Genomic DNA, 25,882 nt, shown 5'->3' on the forward strand with positions numbered 1-25,882 from the left:
TGAGTTGGGCACCTACGGTGTTAGGTGGTGATGAACTCATAGTGCTCTACTTTCTCCTTCTCATAGGGCTTCACTGCCTGTGTTCCTCATATGGCTCCCTAGTGAAAAAAATATATTCTAGCCCATTCATAGTGTTTTTATGTATGTTTGACCACAGTTGAAACTTCACCTGCTTGAAGTTAAAAATCAAGCTGTGGTAGGGGGAGAAAAAAAAAAAAACAAACACCCCCCCAAAAAAGCACTATGGCCTCTGTTTTTATCTAGTCAAATAATTTCTTTCCAGCTACGTCATAACCAACATACTTTAACAGGAGTCCACAGCTGTTTTAATCAGCGGAGACTACCTTCTAGGTACAACATACTTTGTTGGAAGAAAAGGACCTTTTGCCATTTTACTTTTACAGCAAATGCTGTACACAAAGTTCTATGCTTCCCAAAATATTTGCTTTATTTTGATATGTACATATTTATACGTACATATATAACATACACATACAAATGCTGCCTATCTGTATCTTACTGACAGCCTGTTCCCTCTGCACCAGGGCCAAATGGCATCAGCAGAAAAAACCCAGAAAATAAAAGGTGGCTAGTAGCAGGCTGCCACTCCTATTTTCTCTTGGTCATCCTCTCTCCTAGCAAGCTTCTTAGACCCAGCCAGGAGCATACAGCCAATTGGATAAATTACAACAGCTCAACCATGGCCACCATCTTCTCAAGGACATCTGTCTTCTAGTCACAGACTTATGTTGTGGAACTGGCTGGAAAAATGCATTCAGGACCAGTTATAAGATGATGGCTGGGATTTTACCCCAAATTTATGTCTCTAAAGGGAAAAACAAAAGCCTAACCAGCAATTCTCAGCAGCTTAGCTGTATGTTATTTGGAATAAAATTTGCTAGAACACATACTTGGCAATACTCTCTTTAACACTTCCCCTGTCATTAGATTACACATTGCTCTCAGTGTGAGGAATATAATTAAAGAATCTTGCTATTCAAAAATCCTTTTCCCATTTCATAATTAGACAAACAGCAAAGGGCTAGATCACAGTTCACTTCTACTGTAGTAGCCTAGCATCTCTCATTTATGATACCATTTGCTTTTGTAGTTAAGGGTCAAAACTACATAGTAATCTTTTCCCTGTCCTAAAACTTTTGTTGATGATCATGTGAAAGAAAATAGTGTAAGACTGCATAATGAAGTACTTTCCCAATACAGAAGACAGAACTAAAATTACTTGAATTAAAATTATGTTTGGGGTTTTTTTAAATTTTGGAATATTTAAGTATTAAAAGATACAAAGAACTCCTGAGCTCTTTATATCTCAGAAAGTCTATGACTGTTTATATATATATATATATAAAAAGCCATATTCAGTTAAACCCAAGGATCAACTTGCTTTTAAAATATACTTTACTTCGACTAAAATTAATGCCAAATTCTTTCAGCTTGATACAAGTGATTTTAAGAACTACTACAAAATTCATACAATGCACTACATGCTATGAAGTCGACAATGAACTGTTCATAAATTAGCTATTCCCACATAAGTCTTTACAAGACTGAATACTTAAGAGATTCTCAAGACCATTACAATTCCCAGTTATTCCGAGTTTGTTCTTGGTGTGATACTCCTATTTTACAATTTTAAACAGAACAAAAATATTAGCTTACATTATATTTTAAAGAGAACTGTGACATTATTACAGTTTTAGAGAAGTTAGTCGCTAGTCTAATTCCCCTTTCTCTCCCAAGCAGTTTTGATCTCCTAGTCAAAAAAATTCAGATTAGAATTTTTGTAAACCTACTATATCATTGAACAGATGTTAATTAACATGAAATATTCATCTTGTTTCAGATGATTGGTAAGCATAGTAACTAAATTTTAATGTAAAAAAAAAAAAAAAAGGCAAGGAAAAGCATATGCCACATAAATAATGCATGAAAAGTGGCAAACTTGTTTCTCCACCTGTTACTCCATTACCAATATATATAAAAACTGCTGCAGGCATTTTTTTTACCCAATTATATAAAACCACAATATATTAAGGTATGTATGTCAGAGACTGATCTTTCATAGAGCTTTGAAAGCCGTATATACAATAGTTTGTCATACTTGAGCTGCAATGGTGTTAAACAAGTGACTTGTAATCCTTACACAAGACAGGTGCAAAGAAAGTAAGTTACAATACAACCACAGGCCTGAACTTGCCTGTGTGAAGCCCTGCTGGTTTTGGGCAATTAGTTAGGGACGATCATACAACAGCGCTAATCTTGGTTTTTCAGCAGGACTGGAACAAACAAATCATGCTAAACAGCAAAAACTGAAGTTCCTTATGGGTTTCCAATACTAGAGAGGATAAATATTTAAAGTTATCATTAAAAATGTTACATGAAATTCAGTAAAATGCAAGGAATCACTGCAATTTTTACTACAGGACTTTGAAATGGCCATTGAGTTTCACAGTCGTAGCAGTGTTCCCCCCCCAAAAAAAAACCTTCACACCCAAATTGAGCTGAAAGTTTTGATAAGAGTCTTTCTCAGAAGTTCCACCTTAGGAACGTTAATGACATCTACAACTGATACTGTATTTTTTTTGTTTAGAAATAATACATCAGGAAGAGCTGACTGTACTTACAAAATATAGTTAGACCTTTGGTTAAAGGATTTACAAGCTAGTTATATATACAATGTCATTTTCTTTGCAATGTTGTCATTTACTTTCCGTTTTCCATCAATTTCTTTCAGAGAAGACAACTAAGTATATTTTCTCTACACAGGCTCTCAGGCTTATTTCTTTGCCAACAGACATAATCTGGGGGTGGCGGTGAAGAAAAACTACGATTGCTAAGCATCAACTGAGAGAGAACGGCCTCCTGCCTGTTACACTAGCCCCAGCACCTTGCGATTGTACTATGTTTGGTTAAGTTGAAAGAACTGCTGGGGAACACACACTTGCTGTGCACACAGAATGCTAGTTCTCTCACTTCCAAATGACTCTTTTCTAGACAGGCACTACCCACAATCTAGAAAACATTGCATGTACACCACAGGCGAAGTTCAGCGCATACTTTCCAGGATTTCCACTGCAAGATGAAAGATTTCTTTGCTACCTATGAGACTCGTGAAATTTAACTGTTTCGATATAGTCAGAAAATCTTTAAGGATGCCCTTCATAGTATTTTTGCTATTTTCTCAGGCCTTTGAGGCATAGCATGAAGATATCAAGTACATACTCACTGTAGGCGTTTTGAATATCTGATTGTTCCCTCAAGGGTGTGTAGTCACATGTATCATTATGGATGTTCTGTGCTAAACTCCAGAGTCATTGTACACAAGTAGGTGTGCTTACAGCAGCAGGTGCAAAGACACATGCACTGGTGTCATAACTGTAACACTATAATGATGCATCACAAGGAACAGCACTGCCAGTGCCACCTATGAATTTTTAAGTTAACCACCCTGAGAAATTCAGGGCTATATACTGTAAGAGTGTTATACCCATATCTTATCACTAAAATCAGGATATTCAGCTTCAGTTTACTGGTTGCTGTGAAAAAGAAAAAAAAATACTGATACTGACTGAGAAATATTACCAATTATCTAGAATTTAATCTGCAAAAAATAACTGGAAAAATATCACTAAAGTCATATGAATATCTGTCTTTTCTTCCTCTGGTGCTACTGCAATTGTTCCCCAAAAGGCTCGTGTATTTTCATATTCTCTTCCTCACTTCAGTCATTTCTAGAATCAGAAAATTTGCACCTTATCTGGAAGCCTTTGTAACAGAAGTTACAACAACATAATTGTATAGAGAACAAACTTTTTGGGGGTAGTCGTATAAAAACAAGCTGCAGTGTCCGTTTTTAAGCATTTACATTCTTTGTGTTTAATAGCAAACCCACCTCTTGTTGACTCCATTTCTTGGTAGAATCAAGCAGGGAACTTAAAAACCACAACCACCAAAAGATCTTAAGCTAATGACTGTTCAACTTCATTGTGTGATGCCATCTAATCACTCATTGTCCGGGACATGTTTTGCAGCAGCCTTCTTCACTGATTATTTATTGCTTTGTGATTTTTATTTGTTTGTTAATTATGGTTCTGGATATCAACATGGTAACAGGTTTCTCTTGCTTTTCTTTTTGGTTTGTTAATAGCACAGTGCCAAGTATTCTCCACTGTTGATGAATATTGACTTGCAGGAGCTTTTTGCCAGGCCATTGGCAGGGCACATGCTTATGAATATCTGAGTAGTTAAATTGATTTACAAATCAGTGAATATATATAGCTTCCAATAACTCTGCAATAGATGGTCAGGCAAATTATTAGATGTGGAGTTAAGTTTTTCATATTTAAGAATCTAAGACTTAAGTTTTTCTTTCTAGAAAAGAAGTATCTAGAAAGGCTGGCTCATCTCCTTCCATCTTTCTTACAGGTTGCTGGAGGTCTATATAGCACAAGCCCAGGGTATTACTGTAAAATTAGAAGATACAAAACCTCATTTCTGAAAAAACACATGACTACTTAGTATTTCCTTTTCAAGATAGCTCTCTGTGCACTCTCCTTTTATAAGAAAAGAATGGAGTGGCTTCTTCCAATGCAATTTCATTATAAATATAGTAGAAGAGTATTTTATTAATGCTCCATAGGAAAAGCTGGCCGGATACACTAACTACTTAAACTGCAGCCTCTAAGATAGTTTCCCAGAAGTTTCCACCAGATGAGGTGCTAAAGGGGTTCTGTATTTGCTGGCACAGTTCATTTGTCTTTCTCTCCATCATAATCTATTCCAAAAGCAGAACATTTATACTATAGAAGAGACAACACTGACGCAATAAGTAAAATGGGACAAGATGACAGAGCTTTTTAGTTTAAATTAGCCAATGAAGGGAAGGGTGCTACGTGTCATCTAAGACAGGTGAAATAGGAGAGATTCCAGCTGAAAGGGTCAATTTATATGCTAACATAAGCCAACAACTCTGCCACCCCCCACCCCCAACCCCCTTTTAATTGAAGTGCAACTAGCTACATTTTTCCTAAACGATGGAATTTTCTCTTTTTCTGCTTGGCTTTCTCAACAGTGAGAGTGACACTTAAGTGCTGCATCACAGAAGTAGCAAGAGAGCTATAGCTTTGAAAAGTACCTGTTCAAGTGGCAATTTTGCTTATTAATCAGGAAGGAAACAGACGGTTTTGAATGACAAATATGTGCAAGACAGCATTTTAAAAAGACAGTATTGCCTTACATTACAGTCTGATTAGAATTTTTTCAGCAGGGAGATATGTTCTTTTTTGCAAAATAAGATTTTTTCCAATTCAGTTCCAAAAATTTTTCTATATGAGTTGGCCACAAAGCTCACAGTTTCTGATACAGAAAAATCTCTCATTTCTGCAAATAGAAATGAGGAAAGAGAGAAGAATCCACAGGGTTTCTCTTAGTTGCAAATGTAAAATGAAGTGGTTATCACTGAAAAAAAATAATCAGAACTTTCTATAGATTGAATGTCACACTACTAATCAGTATTAAATTTACATTATTATCAAATTGTTAGCCTGCTTTAAAAAAAAAGCTAGAAAACAGTTACCAAAGGCTGTCTGTGATTCTGTTAGATGGTACTCAAGAGCTCTAACTTACTAGCTTACTCACCCAGATTCATAAGAAATGGTAACTATTGGATAAATTGCAGGCCTATTCACTAATGATTAGCTTATTCTCTTAACTGACCAATGGTTTATCAACCTTGACTCTCAAACCAATATGTAGTTACCCCAGTAACTATAGGCATTTGGCTAACTGCAGAGAAGTATAAGGGCTCCCCCCCCCAAAAAAAAAAAAAAAAAAAAAAAAAAAGAAACGTGCACATAAAGAACTGCTGCCCCCAGTTATCCATATTGTAGTAATCATAGTATTACTGTGATTACTATAATACCATGTGTATTACTATATCATTTCACAATTAAAATTTTGTATTTTACAAACCATGACAAAGTTGTGGAGATCTTTAAAATTACACCACTTTATGAGCAAACCTCCATTTTGTGAATACGTTCAAATACTGTCTTAGACCCAAAGCACAGTCCTCTCTTTTGTTCAGGGCTCATCCTCTGTCAGGCAAGAATTCCAATTACTACGCACACCATTAGGAGTTTTTGGGTTTTGCCTCCCCAATTCTCCCTATCTTGTGACCACCACAACAGAGCAATCTTTTAGTCCAATATTTGCTTCTCTAGATTACCCATAGTGGTTTTTAATCAGAATATTTCTCCTGAGAAGAACCCAATTTCTTCCATATTAGATGAGCTGTAGATGAGCATAAGCTTTTGCATATCTGTTTCCAGATCAGTTTTAACAGAATGAGACTATGAAAAAAAGCCTATAGGTGTAATCTTTAAATAAATTATCAGTCTTGGTTAGATTAGGGAAGAGATTTTGTCTCCTCTGTTTTACTTTTAACATGCTGAACTTCTGCAACTTAGTTCAATTGGTCAAGACCACACCATGTAATATTTTTCTTACAATTTGGCTTTTTATACTTTGACAAGCAATGAATAATTTACACTTACTAGTTCTTGAGCAATAAGCTCTAGGTACAGACCCATAATTTAATTGTGGGCGACTGCTATAGATACAGTTGCCACACAACAAATTGGGACTTTACACCCACAATACAATAAATGAGTTGTAGCTACAATAACTGACAGGTGCTAAAGAGGATGGTTGGGAAGACATAAGAAGTAGTGTTCAGTGAGCGAGCAGGAAATAACTTCCCGATTCCTTGAGCAAGTGAAGGCTACAAAGACAGCCTGTGTTACTAGGAGAGAGTTTTAAAATTATAAGCATTAAAAATTATTAAAAAAAAGCGCCTCATAAACTCATATTTTGGGCAAGACAAAAAAAAAGATGAGCAACACATCATGAAAGTTACTATTTTAACACTGTATCAGTGGTATAGTATCTACATTAAATTATTTTTAGTGCATTATTGAAACCCCAAATTTTATTGTGATGTGGTATGCTGAAATTTGAATAGTTTGAAATCTTAACATTTTTAAACGTGCAGTTTCTTGTTTCCTATCTTTTCTACCTAGTGGGATTTCCAAAAGGTGCCTAGAAAAGAAAGGTATGCAAATTCCATATTGCAGAATAACCCAAACTACATAAATTCAGGTTATGTTCTTAAATACTCGTGTAGCCAAGTCTGAGGGACTACAAGCTTAGAAATTTAGGGAAGTAAAACATTAGAAAGAATGTTGACCTACATCAACTTATCCCTTATTCACAAGGATTGTATTATGAATGCAGTATATTCTTCTACTTCCTCAACTTACTCATATGAAGTTATTCTGTATTAAAGTAATACAGAGAGCTTCAACCAGACTTGAAAGATACAGATATGTAGTACAAAAGCTCTGAATCAGCTGGAATATCCAATTTTCCATTTCATTCTCTTGTTTCCCTCTTCTGCTCCAATCTCATTTGATAGAAGAAAGCATTTTCTGACATTTTTACTTGATTTTTTTCCCCCACTACTTCTCCAACCTCTATGCATTTTACCCTCTACTTAATTTTTTTTTTTCCCCATTTCTTTTCCATTTATTTCTGTTTCTACCCTGCTTTGGGGTTGGTATCCATTTTACTGTTGTATTACAGGAAGACCATGTTCTGTGTTTCCTTATGAGAAGGAAGGATTGACTGTATTTTTGATACAAATCTTTACATCAGACTTGGCAGTAAATATGCTCTACGTCACCCAGCAGGTTTGGGTTTGAACTGTAAAATGACTCAGTGCAATATTCAAGTAAAGATTCTCCATGAATTCTAAAGAATATTGCATTTTAGCCATCTGAGCCTTGTAGTCCTTTCATAGTTATGTGCAAGAAGTTTAATGCAACATGACTGAATTTAGAGTAATACATTATTTTTCATCTGCCACTACTAATGGTGAAGTTGCTACAGGAAGCACCTGAAACCTTGGTTCCTGCCTCATTCCCCTGTTCATTATTCAGAAAACTGATTTCAATATGAACTGTGCCTGCAAAAGTTACAGCTTTATATGTAACTATTGGAGAAAGGGGAAAAGGGAAGAATCTTGTTCTAACACCTTCTTTTACAGCCAAGAAGTACCTAAAGGCTGCTGGGTGAAACACAAAGCTAATGGAGGAGGCATGTATGTTTAAGATGAATCAAACATAGTTAATTGGCAGATATGCTTTACCTTAATTTCTGCTGTAGATGATACAATGAGGTAAAAAAACAGCACCGGGGATTTCTGACTCCTATGAAGTCTTGCCATCTATGGATGGATTATGAGCCAACTGTCCTGACTGTGGTTAAATTGGTAAGCCATGGAGGGGAGGGGCTTGCTTGTTTCTAAACAGATCAGTTTCAAGATTAGTTTAAATATTTACTTTGGATGTTTTAATTTTTTATTACTCAAATAAACACATTTACATTTTCTTGTTGTCCAAAGACCTGAACACTAGAAATCCAGACCACTGTAGTACCTCAAGTTGTGCTCTTAATATTAAGGCATTCCAAAACCATTTAGAACTTGGCCATTGTTGGTTTATGTAGTTCATTGTGAAGAGTCAGAATAACGTCTTAAATATTAAAAAAATGTAATGATCTACTACTGACATCTGTGGAAATGTTGCTATTTATTTCAGTTAATACAGGATACAGGAAGAGGCCTTATAATATAATATTAATCAAGAGAAAAGTAAAAAGTTACAGAAATATTCCAGATAACACGCACACATAAAATTCTGGAACTTGCTCCTCTCTGGTTCTTTGCCAGTCTTTAGACTGTTGCTCTTATAAAACAAGCTAGTGTGTCAGCTCACTTGATGCTCAGGAGAATACATTCCAGAAAAGCAGCTCACAAGCATATCACAAAAATTAACTGGTGACTACTGACCTCTTTCTTGGCAAAGATTACATCAGTATTATGCATGATAGAGCTGTTAGTGGTCAATAACATGTCTTTTGGCAAGTCTAAAGGAACTCACAGAAGAGACAATTCCACAGTGGGCTGCACCTATGGTAACTCCACTAAGGTTAATAGGGTCCACAAACAAGCAAAAAACCACAGCAAAATTTGATCTAGTCTTTACACATCTGATACTGGTCAACATCCTTCTTAGTATTTTAAAAATACTAAAAGGTGCAGTATTTATCTTTTTCCCTTTTTCAGCAAAGATACTTTTAGAGGCATCTGGGGTGTATCATATTACTTTGCTGAATAGTTCAGTATTGTAGCCCAGCTTCAGAACTATTAAGACTTTTTCAAGAAAATGCAAATGATCTCTCTCAGACTCCTAACCACATTATCCTGCCTTTTCCAGTGTTCATTGACTTTCCTTATCTCTAAATTAAGTATCTATCAGAGTATGCTGGAAGAAATCCAGAGTTGCTGTTTTCCTTAAGAAGAAAAGATTTTTCTACAGTAACGGTTTAAGTAGAAGATGAACAGAAAGCAGTGTTAGAAGCCTGACCCTGAAGAAAGCCATGTTTTCTCAATACAGTATATCTAGAAAAAAGTTTATAATTGCAGGGAAGAATTTGTAGTTAAAAAAAATTATATTTTCAATCACAATTCTGTATTGTCCCCAGTAATAGGAAAAATCAGTTCTTTTCAGAATTCAGCTCAAGACTACCCAATGATAATATCTGCAAACAAGCAGACAATATCCCACAGTCATACAAAGTTCAATAAATAGATTACTTCCATTCATTTGACCAACTGCTTGATTGCAAAAATTGTAATTATGCATTTGTTGATATTTTTATAAGACTCTGTATGGTTATTACTTTCAACTTTCTCATACTTTTGTTCTATAGTTTGAAACCAGCAACTCTGCTGTCTGTAAACAACCTGCAAAGCAAATACAGAAAGCAACTACATTAGGACTGTTTGCTTTGTACTGTTTGCTGTTCTGCCGCTCCCAACTTTCAACAGAGAATGTTAACACTCACACAAAAGTGGTTTCAGAACAAATCAAAAATGTATGCAGGCACATAGAAACCAGTGGCCATGATTCAAGAAGAATATTTCCCCTCAATTCTGCTTCAGTAGAATCATTAAAAACACATTTACTAAACCCATCCTTTTTAATCAGCTGAATTAATGTACTATAGTGAGTTACAGGAGCAGATGCATGTTACATCACTGAAAGAGTCCTACGTTGCCCATAATCAAAAGTTCAGAGACAAGACATTTTATCAAGTTATTTTTGTCAAAGAGCAAATAAAGGCTTTAAACAAAGGTTTCCTCTTTACAGTATAGTTCCTGCTTCTTTGTTTTGTAGTGATATTGGAATCTTTTGTCAGAAATGTTACAAATACTTTGATGCCAACTTCACTTTTGTAGATTGAGCAGTATCATTTCAATGCCAGCCAAAGGAGTACAAAATGAAGTGCTGATGACAATCTTTCAAAAATTCACAAATTATTTTCAGAAAAGTACAGAACTTGGATTGATTTTACATTAATGTAAAATGTACTACATCTTTGACTCTACAATTTCTCTTTCAAAAACTCAACTGGAAAATAATGCACCTGCGAACTTTTAGTGATATATACTTGATCAAAAATACTGTAGTAGAACTAAACTCTTCACAGTGGAACTCATCTAGAATATTGTTTTAGTTTAGAAGTGCTGTCGTACGCTAGAACTCCTCATACCAATATTCTGTTGCAGAAATATTTCAACATTCATGTCTGTACTAAAAATCAAGCTACACATTTTTCCATATTTATTTATCGTAGAATTATGTGATCTTAAAAAAAATACATGCTTTTGGATGCATAGGCAGAAATATATTCACAAAAGTGTCTTAAGAAATAATAGACCTTAAAGGAATCTAATTCCTTCCACTTATGCGTTATTTAAGAGTAAAATGCACTTTTTCCGATCCTTCTCTACTTCACATTGGTTCTGTGAACTGCCAGCAGGAAAACAAAAATAAAGTTTATATTTTGAAGTAATTTTTAAAAGTGAGATTTCACTTACCTAGTTCTTTAGAAACTGGAGAATCAGCTGATATATCCCCAATCTTTGCAAGGCTATCATAATATGCTCTTCCAGCCACTACCATAGCTGGGGGGGGGAGGGGAAGAGAAAAAAAGTTGTTAAAAAAAATATCAAAGTATTTTCCATTTTCATTAATCTATGCTCCTATGAAATCCTCTAATCTAGGGCACATAGTAAGGAAGAAGGGGTATATGGCAATAAGGAAATTCTGCTATCAGAGAAAGTTACACAAGTCCCTGCTGATTTGTGAAACCAGGTAACAAAGATAGAACAGCAGAATATATTACTGAAGTTTCAGCCTGTTATTCAGTTCCAACTTTCATGCGTATCCAGGAGCAATGAGCGTCCAGTGGGTAGGTTTAGCCATAAGCCACTGGTCAGGGCATAACAAAATTCCTTGGTACAGACAAAACTGTTGGAAAAAAAGCAAAATGCAATCCCAAAGTTACTCGAAACGCCAAGGTCTCTGCCCCGTATTGGCCAGCCAGACCACTGATCTGAGAAATGTCTACTAGCCATGAGATGATGGACCTACAATTGCAACAAGGAGACATGGAGCCCTTCAAAAGCAAATCATCATTTACTGTTTAAGTTGGCTGAAAAAGTAACTCACTTCAAAAAAAGCTATGATGAAATACAGTTCACCAGGTGGGATATATTTAAAAGAGAAGTGAAATGTGAAAGGCTCAATACATCTGATACAACCACTCCTAAAAATTACCATTATGGATAACACTGTTCGGTCATCATATACTGCAATTACAAATATGATTTCTTTTCAAAACAATACATTGAAATCTGAGGATCCTACATACAAACACCAGCTTTTCCACTTTAAGGAAATTTTAGGCCTTAAATGCTAAAACTTCAAGAATCAAGTCTCTGAAAGATGATGTTCAGGTTATGGAGATAACCCATTTGGCATGCTTTTCTCAATTTTCAACATCTCATCAATGTTCCTGAGATTATTATAAATTATTGTTCAACAACTTAGTGAGCTTAAATGTTGGAAGATCTCTGGTTTCTTAGACACACATGGAAAATTAGCATTGATATGTACAATTTCTGCACAGAGTTATTTTGACACTCCAGGAAAATGCCTACTTTTATCTTCGTCACTGAACTCAGGATGGCAGAGAAATCTGTATTCCAAGTACTTTAAGCAATAAAAATCTCAGGCAACAGGCACATATACAGTTTAGGAAGAAACCGGAAGGTTTAACATTCCCAAACAAAAAAGACAGACCCTAGTTAACACTTGGATGCTTATCTTCTCCCCCCCTCCCCGCTCCCCTCGCCCAGAGAGTTCCCCCCCGTTTATTGTTTATAGTTCAAATCCAGTTTTACAGGAACCAATAAGCTCTTAATATATATCACTGAGGTATCAGTTATTCTCAGTTAATCATTTCCTGTTTATAGCCGATTTAAACTGCAAAGCCAGTTTTGCTAGAACAAATGCAGAAACATCAAGATTCAAACTGCAGGGAGGCCAGCAGTGAGAAACATTTGACATATGTAGTAGATCTACAGTGGTTGCCTTGTATCCTCACTGTATCTAGAACTGATCTGCACACCACAAAAAAAACCCCAAACCAAACAAACTAGCAAGCTTTTATTGAAAGGCAGTGAAAAATACTTACTGAAGTAAGTTTTCATAATTTTTTGTATTAGTACAGTTTTAACCTAAAGTGGAAGCTAAGCAGACTCTCACTGTTGATTTTAGAATACTTTTTTCTGAGAAGAATATAACTGGCAATTGCCAATTATAGTATTTTAGGTCTGTATTTTACAGTTTTTACTAGCAAAGGTGGCAGCTTTGGTTACCTAACAATGTATTCACTGAGAAGCCTGAAACTCTTCCAAATGAAACAAAGATTCTTTTTGAGGCTCTGTTGCATTACACAAGAGTAATTTCTCTCTAAGCAGCATCTCATAGGTGCTCTATAGTCAAACTTTCTGCACAAAAGAATTATACTGGTGCTACTGATGGAGCAGTATGCCACCCATACACAAAGATCTTATGCCATTCCAACTCTTCCTATCTAATGTTTTCTCAAGATACCCCCAAGTCAATCTTTTATCCTAATACAGGCACTAAAAAAAAAAAAAAAAAAGGAAGAAAATGTGCAATTTCTTCTGTGCTAACCAAGCTAAAATCAAGAACTCCACTTGTATAGTCTCTTCATCAGTACTATGGCTAGTAAACTACTTCTGCAGAAAAGGAGTTTTGACCTTTTATCCTCAAAATGTATAAGAATACATTATAAAACATTATAGAACTTCTGATAGTTTATGTTCTTTGTCAGCCTACTCTGACTTGTTTGGAAAGCTGCAAAGTATTTGTTTAGCAACAGAGTATTTACTCCTTGTTACACATCTATTTATACCACTCAGAATTTATGGAGAAAGGATTAACAATTTATCAGAGTCCAAAGATGACTTTAAGGTAGTTTCTCAACAGTTGTTGCAATGTTGTAAACATTTATTCATTTGAAAATAAGCGTTCACACTAGATATGTTTTATCAGCCAGTCTTAAAAGGCAAACTTGCTTGAATATAACGCCTATCAGCCTCTCCAGCGCTGCTATGCAGTTATATTGTGAATTACTGATGACAAATCGAATTAAAAGAGAAGAGGCACAATGTAACGTATCAACATTAAAGTATGTGAAAAGCAGAACTCTCAGAAACTGGTATAAAAATCTTTCAACCAAACATGAAAACACTTGTTATTACTTCTGGTACTACCTATAATCCCTTAGGTTAGGTATTAGGTAACCACAACGTTAATCCATCAGGTTAGGCATTACTGCAAATAAATCAACAATTCCCTGTGTTCATCTCCAGCAGGCTTTGGTTTTATCTTTTTCTCCAGCCTGGTCTAGAATTTGCATGAAGAGAGATTTCAATGTCTATTTGGCTATGCACTACTTCTGCAGTATCACATTGCTCAGAGTACTAGATTACAGGTAGGAGAAAGACATGCCACAGACTTGAACAAAGTGAAATTAGAGAGATTTTACATTGCTTTAATATGGTATCAAGCAGCTCAACAGGTCTGCATAGGTGAAACAGAGCAAGCTCTAACAGGTCTGACAATATAAGCTTTGGGAATCTAGAGCCCAGTCTTGGAAACCCATTCTTAGATAGATAGTTCCTGTGAAGTCAACAGTGGAAGTAAACCACCACATTATAAAAAGTTTGAGAGGCTGGGACTTAGATTCAAATTTATTTATTCCAATTTTGACTCCATTAAAAAGATATCATCAGGTTTAGTATGGACAAGAAACAAAAATAATAATCCACTCCTGCAAATCTTACTCATTCAAGTTGTTCTGTCCACAGGGTTACTTGGGTAGTGATGTGTACAGGTGAGCAGGAACAGATCTAAGAATGTGAAATATCTTTGGAAGATATTTCCAGGGGAAAAAAAAAAAAGATAACATCTAATTTGCAAAACTTTGGGTTTTTTTCCATTTATATTATTATTCTAATATGGGTTATTAGACTTTATCTTCAATTTATTTTGCAGTAGCTCTGTGCCTAAGTGTTTGGGATGCAACTTCTGCAGGACAGTTTAAAAAAAAAAAAAAAAAGGGGTGGGGGAGAAGGTACATATGTTTGGGTGTTTGCACTTTTTGGGGTTTTTGGTTTTTTCCTAATTAGACACACCCAAAGTTCAACTTGGAAATTAAGCTTATACACAACCCTCATATCCAGTATGTATATTAAAATTAAACATTCTTTCTAAAGTTTGCATCTAGAAGACTTACCATTAACAGCTTTTTCATAATTCTTCCCCAGATTTATTAAATTCCTCAGTCCTGGATTGAACTGTTCCATAACATTCTAGTGAACAGAAAACAAAATTTGTGTTATAAGCAAAGGCAATTCAACAGTGGATGAAAGTATTTATCTCAGTGTTACTTAGATCTAGTTTTATGTTTCATAGGTACAGCATTCATCTGAAAAGTCTGTGGATGGGTGAAAAATAGAAGACTTGGAAGAGGAGAGAAAAGGATGGAAGGGAGAAAAAACGAGCACTTAAGATCAACAAACTGGAAAAAAAAAAGAAAACTATTTCAATAAGGGTAAAAAGGAATCTGGCTGTTTATAATACAAAAAGATGTCAAGTATGTGATCAAAGCTTGCACAGATCCTTCTTTTATGGTAGGTGATGGTGAAATAAGAATAAGAGAAAAACATTTATCCACTACTTGTTTCATAAGGTCAGACAATAACAAGAACTTTCTGACAATGGTTCAAGATTTGAGTTCTTCCCTGCCCTGCCCCTTGCTGAAAAAAAAAATTAAAAAAAAAAAATGCTGGGAAAAGGAAAACAAGAAAATAAATTTACCAGATATCTGATTAGGGGAAGACTAAGCACTTCATTAATCTTTTCTAAGTTACAGATAGCATTTAGGGAAATGATTTTTTTTTTTTTTTTTGTTGGGCTTTTTTTTGTTTGTTTGAAAATGCTGCCTTTTATTGTGCAAAGTTGTAGTTCTTTCAGAACGAAAATGAAAATTATGACCTTATTTAAATAGAAAGAGTTAAAAAAAAAAAATCTACTGCAGCTGCTTTGGCCGTTAAATACAATTATTGGCCGAAACAACCAGAATCTGAAATCCAGCAGCTCCAAGCATGACTACTCTCATACCTAGCAAATTCTATAAACTGATGAAGTGGTAGAAATTGTGACTGGCAGTTTCACAGTGCAAGAAAATAGCTACGCCATTAAACAGAAAAGTTTCAAGTCTTTGCAAAAAATAGAAAATAAGTTAAGCCATGAACTTTGAATCCAAATTTGAATTTGCCCAAAGTTGGGGGATGAAGAATTGAGGAGAAGAAGCTTTTGCCTGCTCCAAAAAGGAAAATCACCCACAAAGTTCAAGTTGTCCCTATACAAAGCAAAGCTTCAGTTTCCCTCTGTCTGGTCTAAGACAGTAACTGTCCCTCCTCCCCCCCAGATCAATATTCCAAAGTTACTTTTATCTTGTTATGAGCACTGAAAAAAGAAAAAAGATTACATGCTGATATAAACACAGTAGTTATTCACTCCTCAGAATCATACCCTTTAAGCTGTCTCAAATACATGTAGCATAAATAGCAGTATTCCAAGATATTGGATGTTACAGTTAACTTTTGAACAATGCTAAGTAAGTTTGAAAGAGCCCTCTGAGCTTCACTTATTTGGTGGCTTCTTGGTTTCTTCAGGTAGAATCGCTATTTGAATTAAAGATACAGCATGTTTGTTTAACAAAACTCCCTTTGTACACATGTAAATAACTGCCGCTGAACAAGTATTCTAGAATTTGCCATATGTGCCTGGTCATTTAATAGTCAAGTAACCACAATGTTCTAATCCTTTCTTTTCTCTCTTCCATACAAAATACAATTTCATATAACACCAGCTGCTAAGTCTCAAGAACAATTTGGTAATGAATATTTGCTTTTTCTTTTAAAATAAAATTAACACAAGCCCTATATTTCCATAGAGGAGAACCTTACAAGTTTTTGCAGATTCTAGACCTTCTTTTCCCAGAATCTTCCTAACAGAGCTATAACTGTGACATTACTCTCTAAAATTTTATTGTCATAAGAGGAAGGTCATGTGATACCCAAAGACACCATTCTGTTATTCTTATTATTTTTATGACACAACTCACATCTTTCTAGATACTGTTCACACAGCAGAACTTTCAAGTTCAAGGAATTCAAAACAGGCACTTTCTGTTTACAAGAAATACAAGACACAAGACAAGTGAAATAGTATCAAGCTTTTGTCTGTTATACTACTAACAGAATGAAAATATTTATATTTAGTACATACATGGACCCAGAAAGAACAGGAATACTATCACATTTGTCTTATTTTCAGGCAAGGTCATTCAGACAGAATTTTATTATTATTTTTCAAATATAGTGCTATACCTGAACTCCAGTCAATTTAAAAAGTGAAGACAAAAATTAACTCCAGATTTCACCAATAATACTGTAACAGTCATGTTGAGTAAAAAAAATATAAATATTGAAAAAAGATATAAAACTACTAGGTTCTGATACTGGTATAGTATATATGACATCAAAAGCAGACACAAAACAACAATACCTAGCCCCTACTGCCTTTATTTGTACAAATTAAATGCAACTGGGATTGTTTTCCGGTCTATACCATTAAACTCTTACCCACCCAAACATGATCACTGCAAGTGAACTACCTATTGTCCCCAGGCCCTTGATTTGTGTTAACTCACAAACCACATCCAGAAATCATTTGGGAAAGCATGTTTCAGGCCGGGCCAACAATGCCAAGGGCTATTCTAACAACTTAACAGTATGGATTTTCAAGCTCTAGTGTCTGGGAACATCCCTCCTCCCACCCCAACTCTTTAATTTACTACTGTAAATACTGCTGCTGTGCCTCTGTTGCTGTCGCCATATCTGAGGCAGTGTGACTGTGAGGCTTTTGTTCCAACAGGTAAATTATCTCTTCCTATTCCAACTTCTTGCCGTTTCTTCCCAGCAGTGTACTAAAGATGACGTCTCTTGGCATATATGGAGTCAGTGAATCACAAGAAAAAAAAACAGGTAAATTAGGGGATTGTGTTAGGATAGAGTCCTGTATTCCAAGGATACAGGGGAGAAGAAAGGGCTACATGACGTTGAAGCTGTGTGCATCCATGAGAGGTAAGAATCCCAATGTCACCTTGAATTGCATCCATATACTGAAAATCATTTTCTTGAAAGACGGTTCCTGTCCCTGTTTACCCTGCTCCTCGCAACAAAAACTTAAGAGTAAAATCCTTACTGCCACCTACCCCCAAATTCTAATGGTGACATAACAATTATTGGTCTTGAAATAATGATTATTAAAATTACTCTTTTAAGGATTCAGGGGTTAAGATTCCAGTTTTCTTGACATCCTCTAATTCAGATTTCAAACAGAAAACAGTGATTGCACCTCTGTCATTAGTTGTTTTCATTTAGGAGGTAGTGAACAAAACCCAACAAAAAAAGCCCTCGACAGCTCCCCTCTCTGAAGCCAGACCCCATAGCTCTTTATTTTCACTAGACAACTTGATATATATCAGGTATTCATGTATAGCAGATATAGACCACATTGTGGAAACACAACAGGTCCACTGAAACACAGAGAACTCCAAGGAAGAGCTCCAGTACATCAACATCTGCTCAACATATATGTAAAACTGCTGGGAAAGATGAAGAAACAATTTATAGCTCAGTGCCTTCAGTAGCTGGAAGGCATACAACTAATGGATCTTTTCCCCATTAGACCAAGCAGTCTCTGGAAGTTTTTCAACCTTTGCGCTGCCACAGTGGTTGATTGTTAGCAGAAGTGTCTGCACCAGTTTCTAGACGTGAACGCCCAAGAAGCAGCAAAAACCTTTGCAATGGAAATTCCCCTTTGGAATTTGCTTGGTTTAACCCAGGGTATGGTTAGCTGATCCTCACAGCACTGTGCAAGGCTCATCCACTTTCCTAAGGGTTTGTGTTCAATTAAAAGACTTAACTTCCCCCCAACACTGGGTCTCCAAAATGATCTAATGAAATAATTCTTAGATGATTTTCCTCTCTTCAACATTAGAAAGAAGCATAATACGTATTTTTTTCTTTCTACTGAAGACTAGATTCTTAAGCAAATGAAAACCTGGCCGTGCTTCTAGTGCTCTTTTTATACAGTTAAACCACTGTTGCTGTCTCTGAAGTACTGTCCAGGAAGAAATATCTAGCACACTTTTTAAAAAAGAGAGACTGTCACTGGCAACTCCCTCTTCAGGATCAGGTATAAATTTGACGTTGCCAAGACATTTCAGATCAGTTAAAGTGATTGTAATATTTTGTTCAGCTTCAGAAGTTATAGGGGGAAAGAGCCACTCAGAAATCAAGTCGTATAGCTATTTTTTCTTATGATGTCTTACAGTTTTACAGCTTCTCTTACTTGCAGTCCAAGAAAAAGGTCATGAAAATGAGTAGGACTGAACACCAGTGCAAAACTGCAAGTCATACATTAAAGCCAGATCTCAAAACTTCTAAAAAGGTAGAGACACATGAACAAAGAAGAATTTCTGATCAAGAGAACCACTAATTTTAAATTGTCAAAAGTCTCAGAAAATATCACAATCTTGTTATGTGCCATGGGATGCCACGTACAAAGACATGGGAATAAAACTTCTGTCCAAATGGACACCACAAAGTAAGAAAAAAACTGGGAGAGACAGAGTGGTTCACAACACATCATTTGCCTGTACAGTGAGCGACACACACCTGCCCTCCTAATTGTCAATCCAGTGTCCTATATTCTAGTGACACACTACCTCTCATGAGCAGAATAATTAACCAGAAGAGAAGAGGAGGCACATGATCAGATACTACTACAGCTTTCTATTATTTAGGATGAATGGAAATAAAGGGAAACACTTTCAAAACAGGCAACTGGAAACATCTTTTTATGCAGAGAATTTTAGAGTTGGCAAAAGTGACCTTCCAAGAAAAAGCATACGAGAAACCTATTATTGTCATTTGAGTCATTAAATACTCATATAATCTGGTGTAAGAGTTGCTATGTGCCTTTCACCACATGAAACCAATGTGAGTTAACCAGCCTGGTAGCAAGGAGCTGACTGAAAAGGAACAAGCCTTGTATTTCCACTTGTTGTGTATAGGTATTATATCTTCCGCAGTTCCTGACAGTCATATAAACAACGTTAATCTTCAAAACAAATGACAGCCATTGTGCCTTCCTGTAAGTGCTCAGCTTTGCTTTTTACTTAAAGACACACCTCACAGAACAATAGCTCAGCAGGTATGAATACAACTAAACAATGCATAGACTCCCTGTAGTTTCAAGTTTACATCCTGCAGGCACTTTTGCCAGAGCGGATAACACTGTATTTGGGTAGAAATCTGAAATTATAGAACTAGCACAGAAAAGCAGATCTTTATGTCTAATGTTACTTGTATAACCATCACTATAGCTATTCATAGCTAACCCTTGTATAGCTACTAATAATTTAGTTTAAATTGTTATTCCTCAATTTGGAAAACAGTAAAATTAAGTTTTTAGAAAAAGTCTTTAGTGTTGCTACACTATGTCTGAGAACCCACTTGAGAAGATTTGAAAAGCTTTCTATAAAGTAAATCATACTGTGCTCTACTGTATTTGAACCATTTTGGACATGATTGCATTTCATCTCCTCCTTTAGCTTTTTAAATCTGCAATATGGTTTCAGAAGGGCACAATTAAGCCCTCAACACACCTCATGTTAAGCTATCTCAGTTGGAAGTTAGCTTAATATTGTTTTAGAACAGGTTTAACAGAATGAAAAAAATAGATCAGGATGCCAGTGTTTATTCAAAAAGACTAATTCTTATGACAAATTATTAGTCAGCTTGATGGAACATTTCTTATTTAAGAGAAACATTTATACATCATCCATCAGCATGTTTCAAATACAAACTTTTTCAGGGTATGAAAACATGACTCAGGACAGACTAAGTAAGGTCAAAAAGAGATAATCTGCAGTAAGATAGAACTGGACTTTATACATACACAAACACCCAAAGGCTCCTCTTCCCCCAAGTTAGATTTATATTTCAGTGACACAAAACAACTGCCTTACTGAAGCATGTGCTAGGACCATAGGTGAATTTTAATTTTGGTAAATAAGCCTGGGAGTTTAATCTAATAGCAAGTCTTTTTAAAATACAGAAACATGGAATTTAGGGCTTTAAATTTACCAGATATATTTCCAGGATAAAACAATATAGCCTACTAAAATAATTCTACATGCCCCTGTTGAGAACGCATGCCCCTCAGGAAAACAGAGCACTTTATTGAACAAATGAAGGTGGGGTTGTTTTGGGGTTTTTTTGTTTGTTTGTTTTGGTGGTTGGGTTTTGTGGTTGTTTTGGGGGGGGGGGGGCGGGGGGGTGTGTTTTTTGTTTGTTTTTTTTTTTTTAAAAAAATTACACTTTGTTTGATAATCAGAATTTCTGTGTAAGATTTACTTGAATACAGAAAAACAGATCTTTAAAATCCAATTACCAACACCAATGAATTACAGCTATCATGCTATTATCAAGAGCTCCGGAAACCACAGGAGCAATATGCGAGCTGCCTGCCCAGCCCTTGGACCACACAGACAGAATGACATGTCTGTAACTCAGTACTTTCCTGTTTTGTCCCCTTTCCCCCGTATTGTGTGTATCATAGCTGGATGCCACATAGTTTTCCCCCATATACAGCAGATGAAATGAAACTGTATGAGCTGCAGTGACACACAAACACATAACAACTTTCCTGGTGTTACCAATTGACGTAGTCTGTGTGTGAGGGGGTCATACAATGTCCCCTCAACAGCATGCCACACCACTGCAGTAAGTTACAAGGGCAGGGCAATGTCATACCAGTGAACCTCTCAGCAGTTCCTTGGCAAAAGGGAGGCTGTGGCCCTCTTTAGTCATAGGCTTCCACACCCTTAGGCTTCATTTTGCACGTGCCATTCCTATCGTGCATTAAAGTGATTATTCAGGTATTACATAAAGAGTAAATGTCAGCCTTGATTTTTGTGTGCACACATACACGTATTTGTGGATTATGTTGTTTATTTAGTCAGGTTAGCTAAAAAATGTTGTTTCCAATGTTGTTGCCAACAAAAAGGATGAACAAGATAAAAATACAAGGGCATTACTTAGCCACCTGATGACTTCTGTAAGTATATTTTGAAGCTTTGTATAACACAGGTTACTACGTATTTAATAAATCCAATGGATTAGCACTGTAAGAAAGAAAAAAAACACAAAACAAAACACGAAAACAGACTAGCAAGGCATTCAATTTAATTTTCTATTATTTTTTGAGGTCACCCAAAAGTTGATTATTTTTTTTTTGAGAAGTCAAAAGCCTGTGTTTGGTCCTGCAGCACACAGATGCCATCACTACACTACACTGAATTAGTTTCCCCAGACCAAGCCTTTCTTCTTATTGGTAGGAGAAACACAAACACTGCTGCTGATTTTATCAATACCAGCATGGTGTTTTAAGCACTGTATTGCTAGGATGGTACACAGCAAGAATAGAAGTTACATGAGCATTATTAAACAAAGGAGAGCATGCTCACCATGCAGACTAAAGCACAGCACAAAGAGGTGTTCATTTGTTTTAGATGAGGGAGCTGTGATTACAGTCACAGCAAATGCTGAATACACAGGCTAGTCCTCTCTGCCCTTAAGAAGTAAAGAACTATTTTCAAGATTTTAACTTTGATATGGAAATAAGTGCTTTAAAGTAGACCCAGAATCCATTCTCCATCTGAAGCAGCCTTTATACCTTATCTGGATAAAGTTTCAATTTTTAATGAGGGCAGGGCCGGAGGGTTTCCAGGCCTGTGAGTACTAGCTATGTGATGCAACATACCAGACCTCTCAAAATACCCACATAGAAGACATTTCATCACACTATCAACATTAACTTTGTATTACTGTGTTTTTGCTGGTTGTTTCAGTCTTAAGTATCCCTTAAAATTAATTTAAAAAACAAAACAAAAGGCTAAATTTTCCCAGGAAGTAAGTACTGAACAACAAGGAAGGTTTTGTTTATTTAGAGGTCTGTCGTTCCTTTAAAGCCTACTTTATATTATATCCATTAAAACACACAAGAAATTTTCTTCCCTCTCCTCTGTAAAACTGTTTTAGCTACATTCTGGAAGTCAGTAGACAGGGCAGGACATTCCTTTGTCAGCACAGCCCTGAACAGTCAACTTCCCAGGGTTCTCTTCTGTGAGTCTGTATTTACAGGCTGCTTTTCTGAGAGAGCAGAATTTATGTTTGCTTATGGCCTTGCCATGAACATAACTGATATCAAAAAGCACCAGACCATTTAAGATGACCTGCACCAATTCTAGAGGACAAAATTCATAGCCAAGTAATTTCATTTTTTTCAGCAGTTTTGCATGAATTTGATATCCAAGTCCAAAGTAACCAAACAGCAAATACAACATGACACCAATACAACTGGGCTACTTGAAGGAGTAAAGTTGACTTAAGTGTGTTGGATAACAACAAAACTAACAGCAAAATACTCCAGTAAATGTTTTTAGAGACCTTTGAATGATAACAACAACATCTTCAGAAATATGAAAACATTCAATAGTAAACTGGTAAGATTTAGTAAATAGTAAACGAGAACAATCCCCCAGAAAGCACTCCTTTGGGCTCAAAGCTGCAAATGCATTGCAGCTGTAAGTTCATTTGCATGATTAAATGCATTTGCAAATGTAAGTCATTTTTCTAGTACAACACAACACACAGAATGAGGTACAGATCCAGTATTGCTATTGCTACTCAACCAAGTATGTTTCTTAAGGGAATTTTGCCCAATTAGAATTGATGTGTTTTGGAAGGGCTGAGTTTATAGGGAGAAAGAGTTCAAAACAAGTGTCAAGTGCCCACATGCAAAATATTTTTAATTCCACAAATAACAGGGCATTTTGGAAAGTTTAAGTCTACTGACTCAAATTAGACTACCCTCACCAGTGGGTGCTTTGAGGCAGTGCTAGGGGGTACCATCATAAATCTGATTATCAGCTCGGGACGCAGGCAAGCAACTTAATTCAGCGTTAAGCCTTTTTTAGGCTCCGACCCGTATGAAGAAACGGTTCAAGCGGAGGACCACAACCACCACGATCTCCAAACCACCTTATCATTACAACACACTGAGGGAATTATGGCTCTCTGGAGAACTGAGCCTGCTAGAGAGGGAGAAACCAGTCTTAAAGCCTGCCTTGTCCCGGAGCTGTCGCTCCCAGCTGTAAAGCGGCCCAACCCGTGCGGTCGGGGCCACGGTCGTGCCCGCCCTGGGGGGGGGGCTGCGGCGAATCCCCGCCGCCCCCCGGCGCAGCGCTCGGGCCGCGGGCGGGAGGCGGCCGGGGCGCACACCGCCTCAGCCGTACCGCGGCGGGGGGAGCCGGGCCTCCCCGCCGCCTCCACCCCGAGCCCCTTCGGGTTCTTTACGAGAGAGCACCGAGCAGTCTTTGACACACCGGGTCGGGCGAGATCACTCACAAGGGAGGGAAAAAACCCAACAACCAACAACCCAAAAATAAAGTTCGCTCCCTTTCTGCGTGAGGAGGCGAGGCTGCCCTGAGCCCTCCCGCCGGCCCTCGCCTGTGGGTGGGCGGCCAACGGCCTCAGCCGCCGCCGGTGCCGGCCAGCGGGGGCAAAGGTGGCCGTCGTCTCCTCAGGCGAGGCGGCGGCGGGCAGCCCCCTCCCCGGCCCGTACTCACTTTGTAAGTGCTCTCCGTCAGCTTGTTCACCTCCTCGGGGTCCCGAGACATGGTGCCGGCGGGGAGGCGGCCGGTGGGAAGAGCTTCGTCCTCCGGAGAGCGCCTCGGCCCCAGCCCAGCGCCGCCACAGCAGACTCGGCTTCTACCTCGGCCGCTAAGAAACTGTCAAAAACTTGTGGAACCAGCCGGGCAGCGCCGCCGGGGCGGGGCCTGCGGGGCCGCGGCTGCCTGACGCGGCAGGACTGGCTCGGCGGGCGGAACGGCGGGGATCGCCTCACCTCGCCTCGCCTCGCTTCGCCTCAGCGGGGAGGGCGGGCGGCCCGCGCCGCCTCTACCTGAGTTGCCGCCGCCTGCTGCTTCGTCCGCGGCGCCTCCCCTCCCCCCCTCCTCCTTCCCGCCTCCCGCTCACAGGAGCCCGGGCCGAGCCTCTCGTCCACGGCCGCAGCGCTCCGGTCGTCGTGGCCCCGCGGAGCACCTCTGTGCCGCAGCGCAGCCTGGGCCCTTCGGAGGGCCCTTTCAGGAGGCAGCTCTTCTGGGGGTGTCCGGTGAAGTCGGAGGTAAACTCTTCCTCCCAGCAATTAAGTGAGGGTTCTGTAGGAATTAATTAATTAGTCGTGTCAGAATGAGTTAGTGTAGCCCTAGCGGTGCTAGTGAGGCTGGGGATGGTCCCCTTTCTCCCTTCCCCAGCAGCCCCACGCGAGGGAGAGCCGTGGGGGTTGCCTCAGGGCCTCTCAGGCAAGGACAGAAACGTCTTTCTCCTGAATCTCCGTCCAGTGCACCACCTGAGCTGTGTGCTACACATTTAAAGTTTTATATTTCTCTTAAATACACACCAATAAAACAGTGCACCCAGTCGTCTTTCCTCTGTGAAATGACTCATGAGGCCTTCATGGGGGGGAGGGGGGGTGTGTGTGAGGGAAGCTGGGGTAAGCTATAAATTTTTGTGGACCATAAATTGTCCAGAGATTGTGAGATTAATTTAAAGTATGCTAGTTGCAGTATCTTTCTGATAAAGTAATACCAGCACTATCTTGAAGGACTTTGTGGGAATTTCATAATCTTGGGTATTTAAAACTCAGATGCAGTGCTAGGTGTTGAGTGCGTGAGGCGTAATCAACATCCTTACACATTAGACATCCTTCTCTTGGTCGCTGTCTCTCCCTCTGTTTCCCCCACTTTATTGCAGCAATAAAATCGTGGCAAGCATGCAACAAAAACCGGACTTGGAACAGAACCCTAGATGTTGGACTCTGGTGTGGGAGGAGGTTGTTATCGGGTTTCGAGAGCTGTAAAAATGTTTTCATTCAAGCAGGTGGAAGTGTTTATACCTTTAGAGCTACAACTTACCTTCTGGGAAAAAAGTGGCCACTTAGAGTGTTGTCTGGAATACAGCTAAAATAGTGGGCAGAGAGGGAGTTTTATAAAACTTAATACTCCCAGGTAAAGTCTTTGCATCTTCTGGTATTCATGGTATTAATTGCTTTTCTGTAATAATCCAGTTTATAATGTTATCCAATAGTGAATTATTTGGGGC

At 37.9% G+C, this 25,882-nt stretch overlaps 1 protein-coding gene across 1 annotated transcript in view; it reads right to left on the reverse strand.

The window, feature by feature from the left end:
• Positions 1 to 24,654, reverse strand: part of BAIAP2L1 (BAR/IMD domain containing adaptor protein 2 like 1) — a 43,161-nt gene extending 18,507 nt beyond the window's left edge. Inside the window, exons 1-3 of the mRNA XM_049791140.1 lie at positions 24,349 to 24,654; positions 14,815 to 14,890; positions 11,021 to 11,107 (exon numbers count right to left, since the gene is read on the reverse strand). Coding sequence (XP_049647097.1) covers positions 11,021 to 11,107; positions 14,815 to 14,890; positions 24,349 to 24,399 — 214 coding nt within the window. The 5' untranslated portion in view covers positions 24,400 to 24,654. The remainder of the gene's footprint in view (positions 1 to 11,020; positions 11,108 to 14,814; positions 14,891 to 24,348) is intronic.
• Between the last annotated feature and the right edge of the window lie 1,228 nt (positions 24,655 to 25,882).

Source organism: Accipiter gentilis, chromosome 33, assembly GCF_929443795.1.
Source record: "Accipiter gentilis chromosome 33, bAccGen1.1, whole genome shotgun sequence".
NCBI classification, from domain to species: domain Eukaryota; kingdom Metazoa; phylum Chordata; class Aves; order Accipitriformes; family Accipitridae; genus Astur; species Astur gentilis.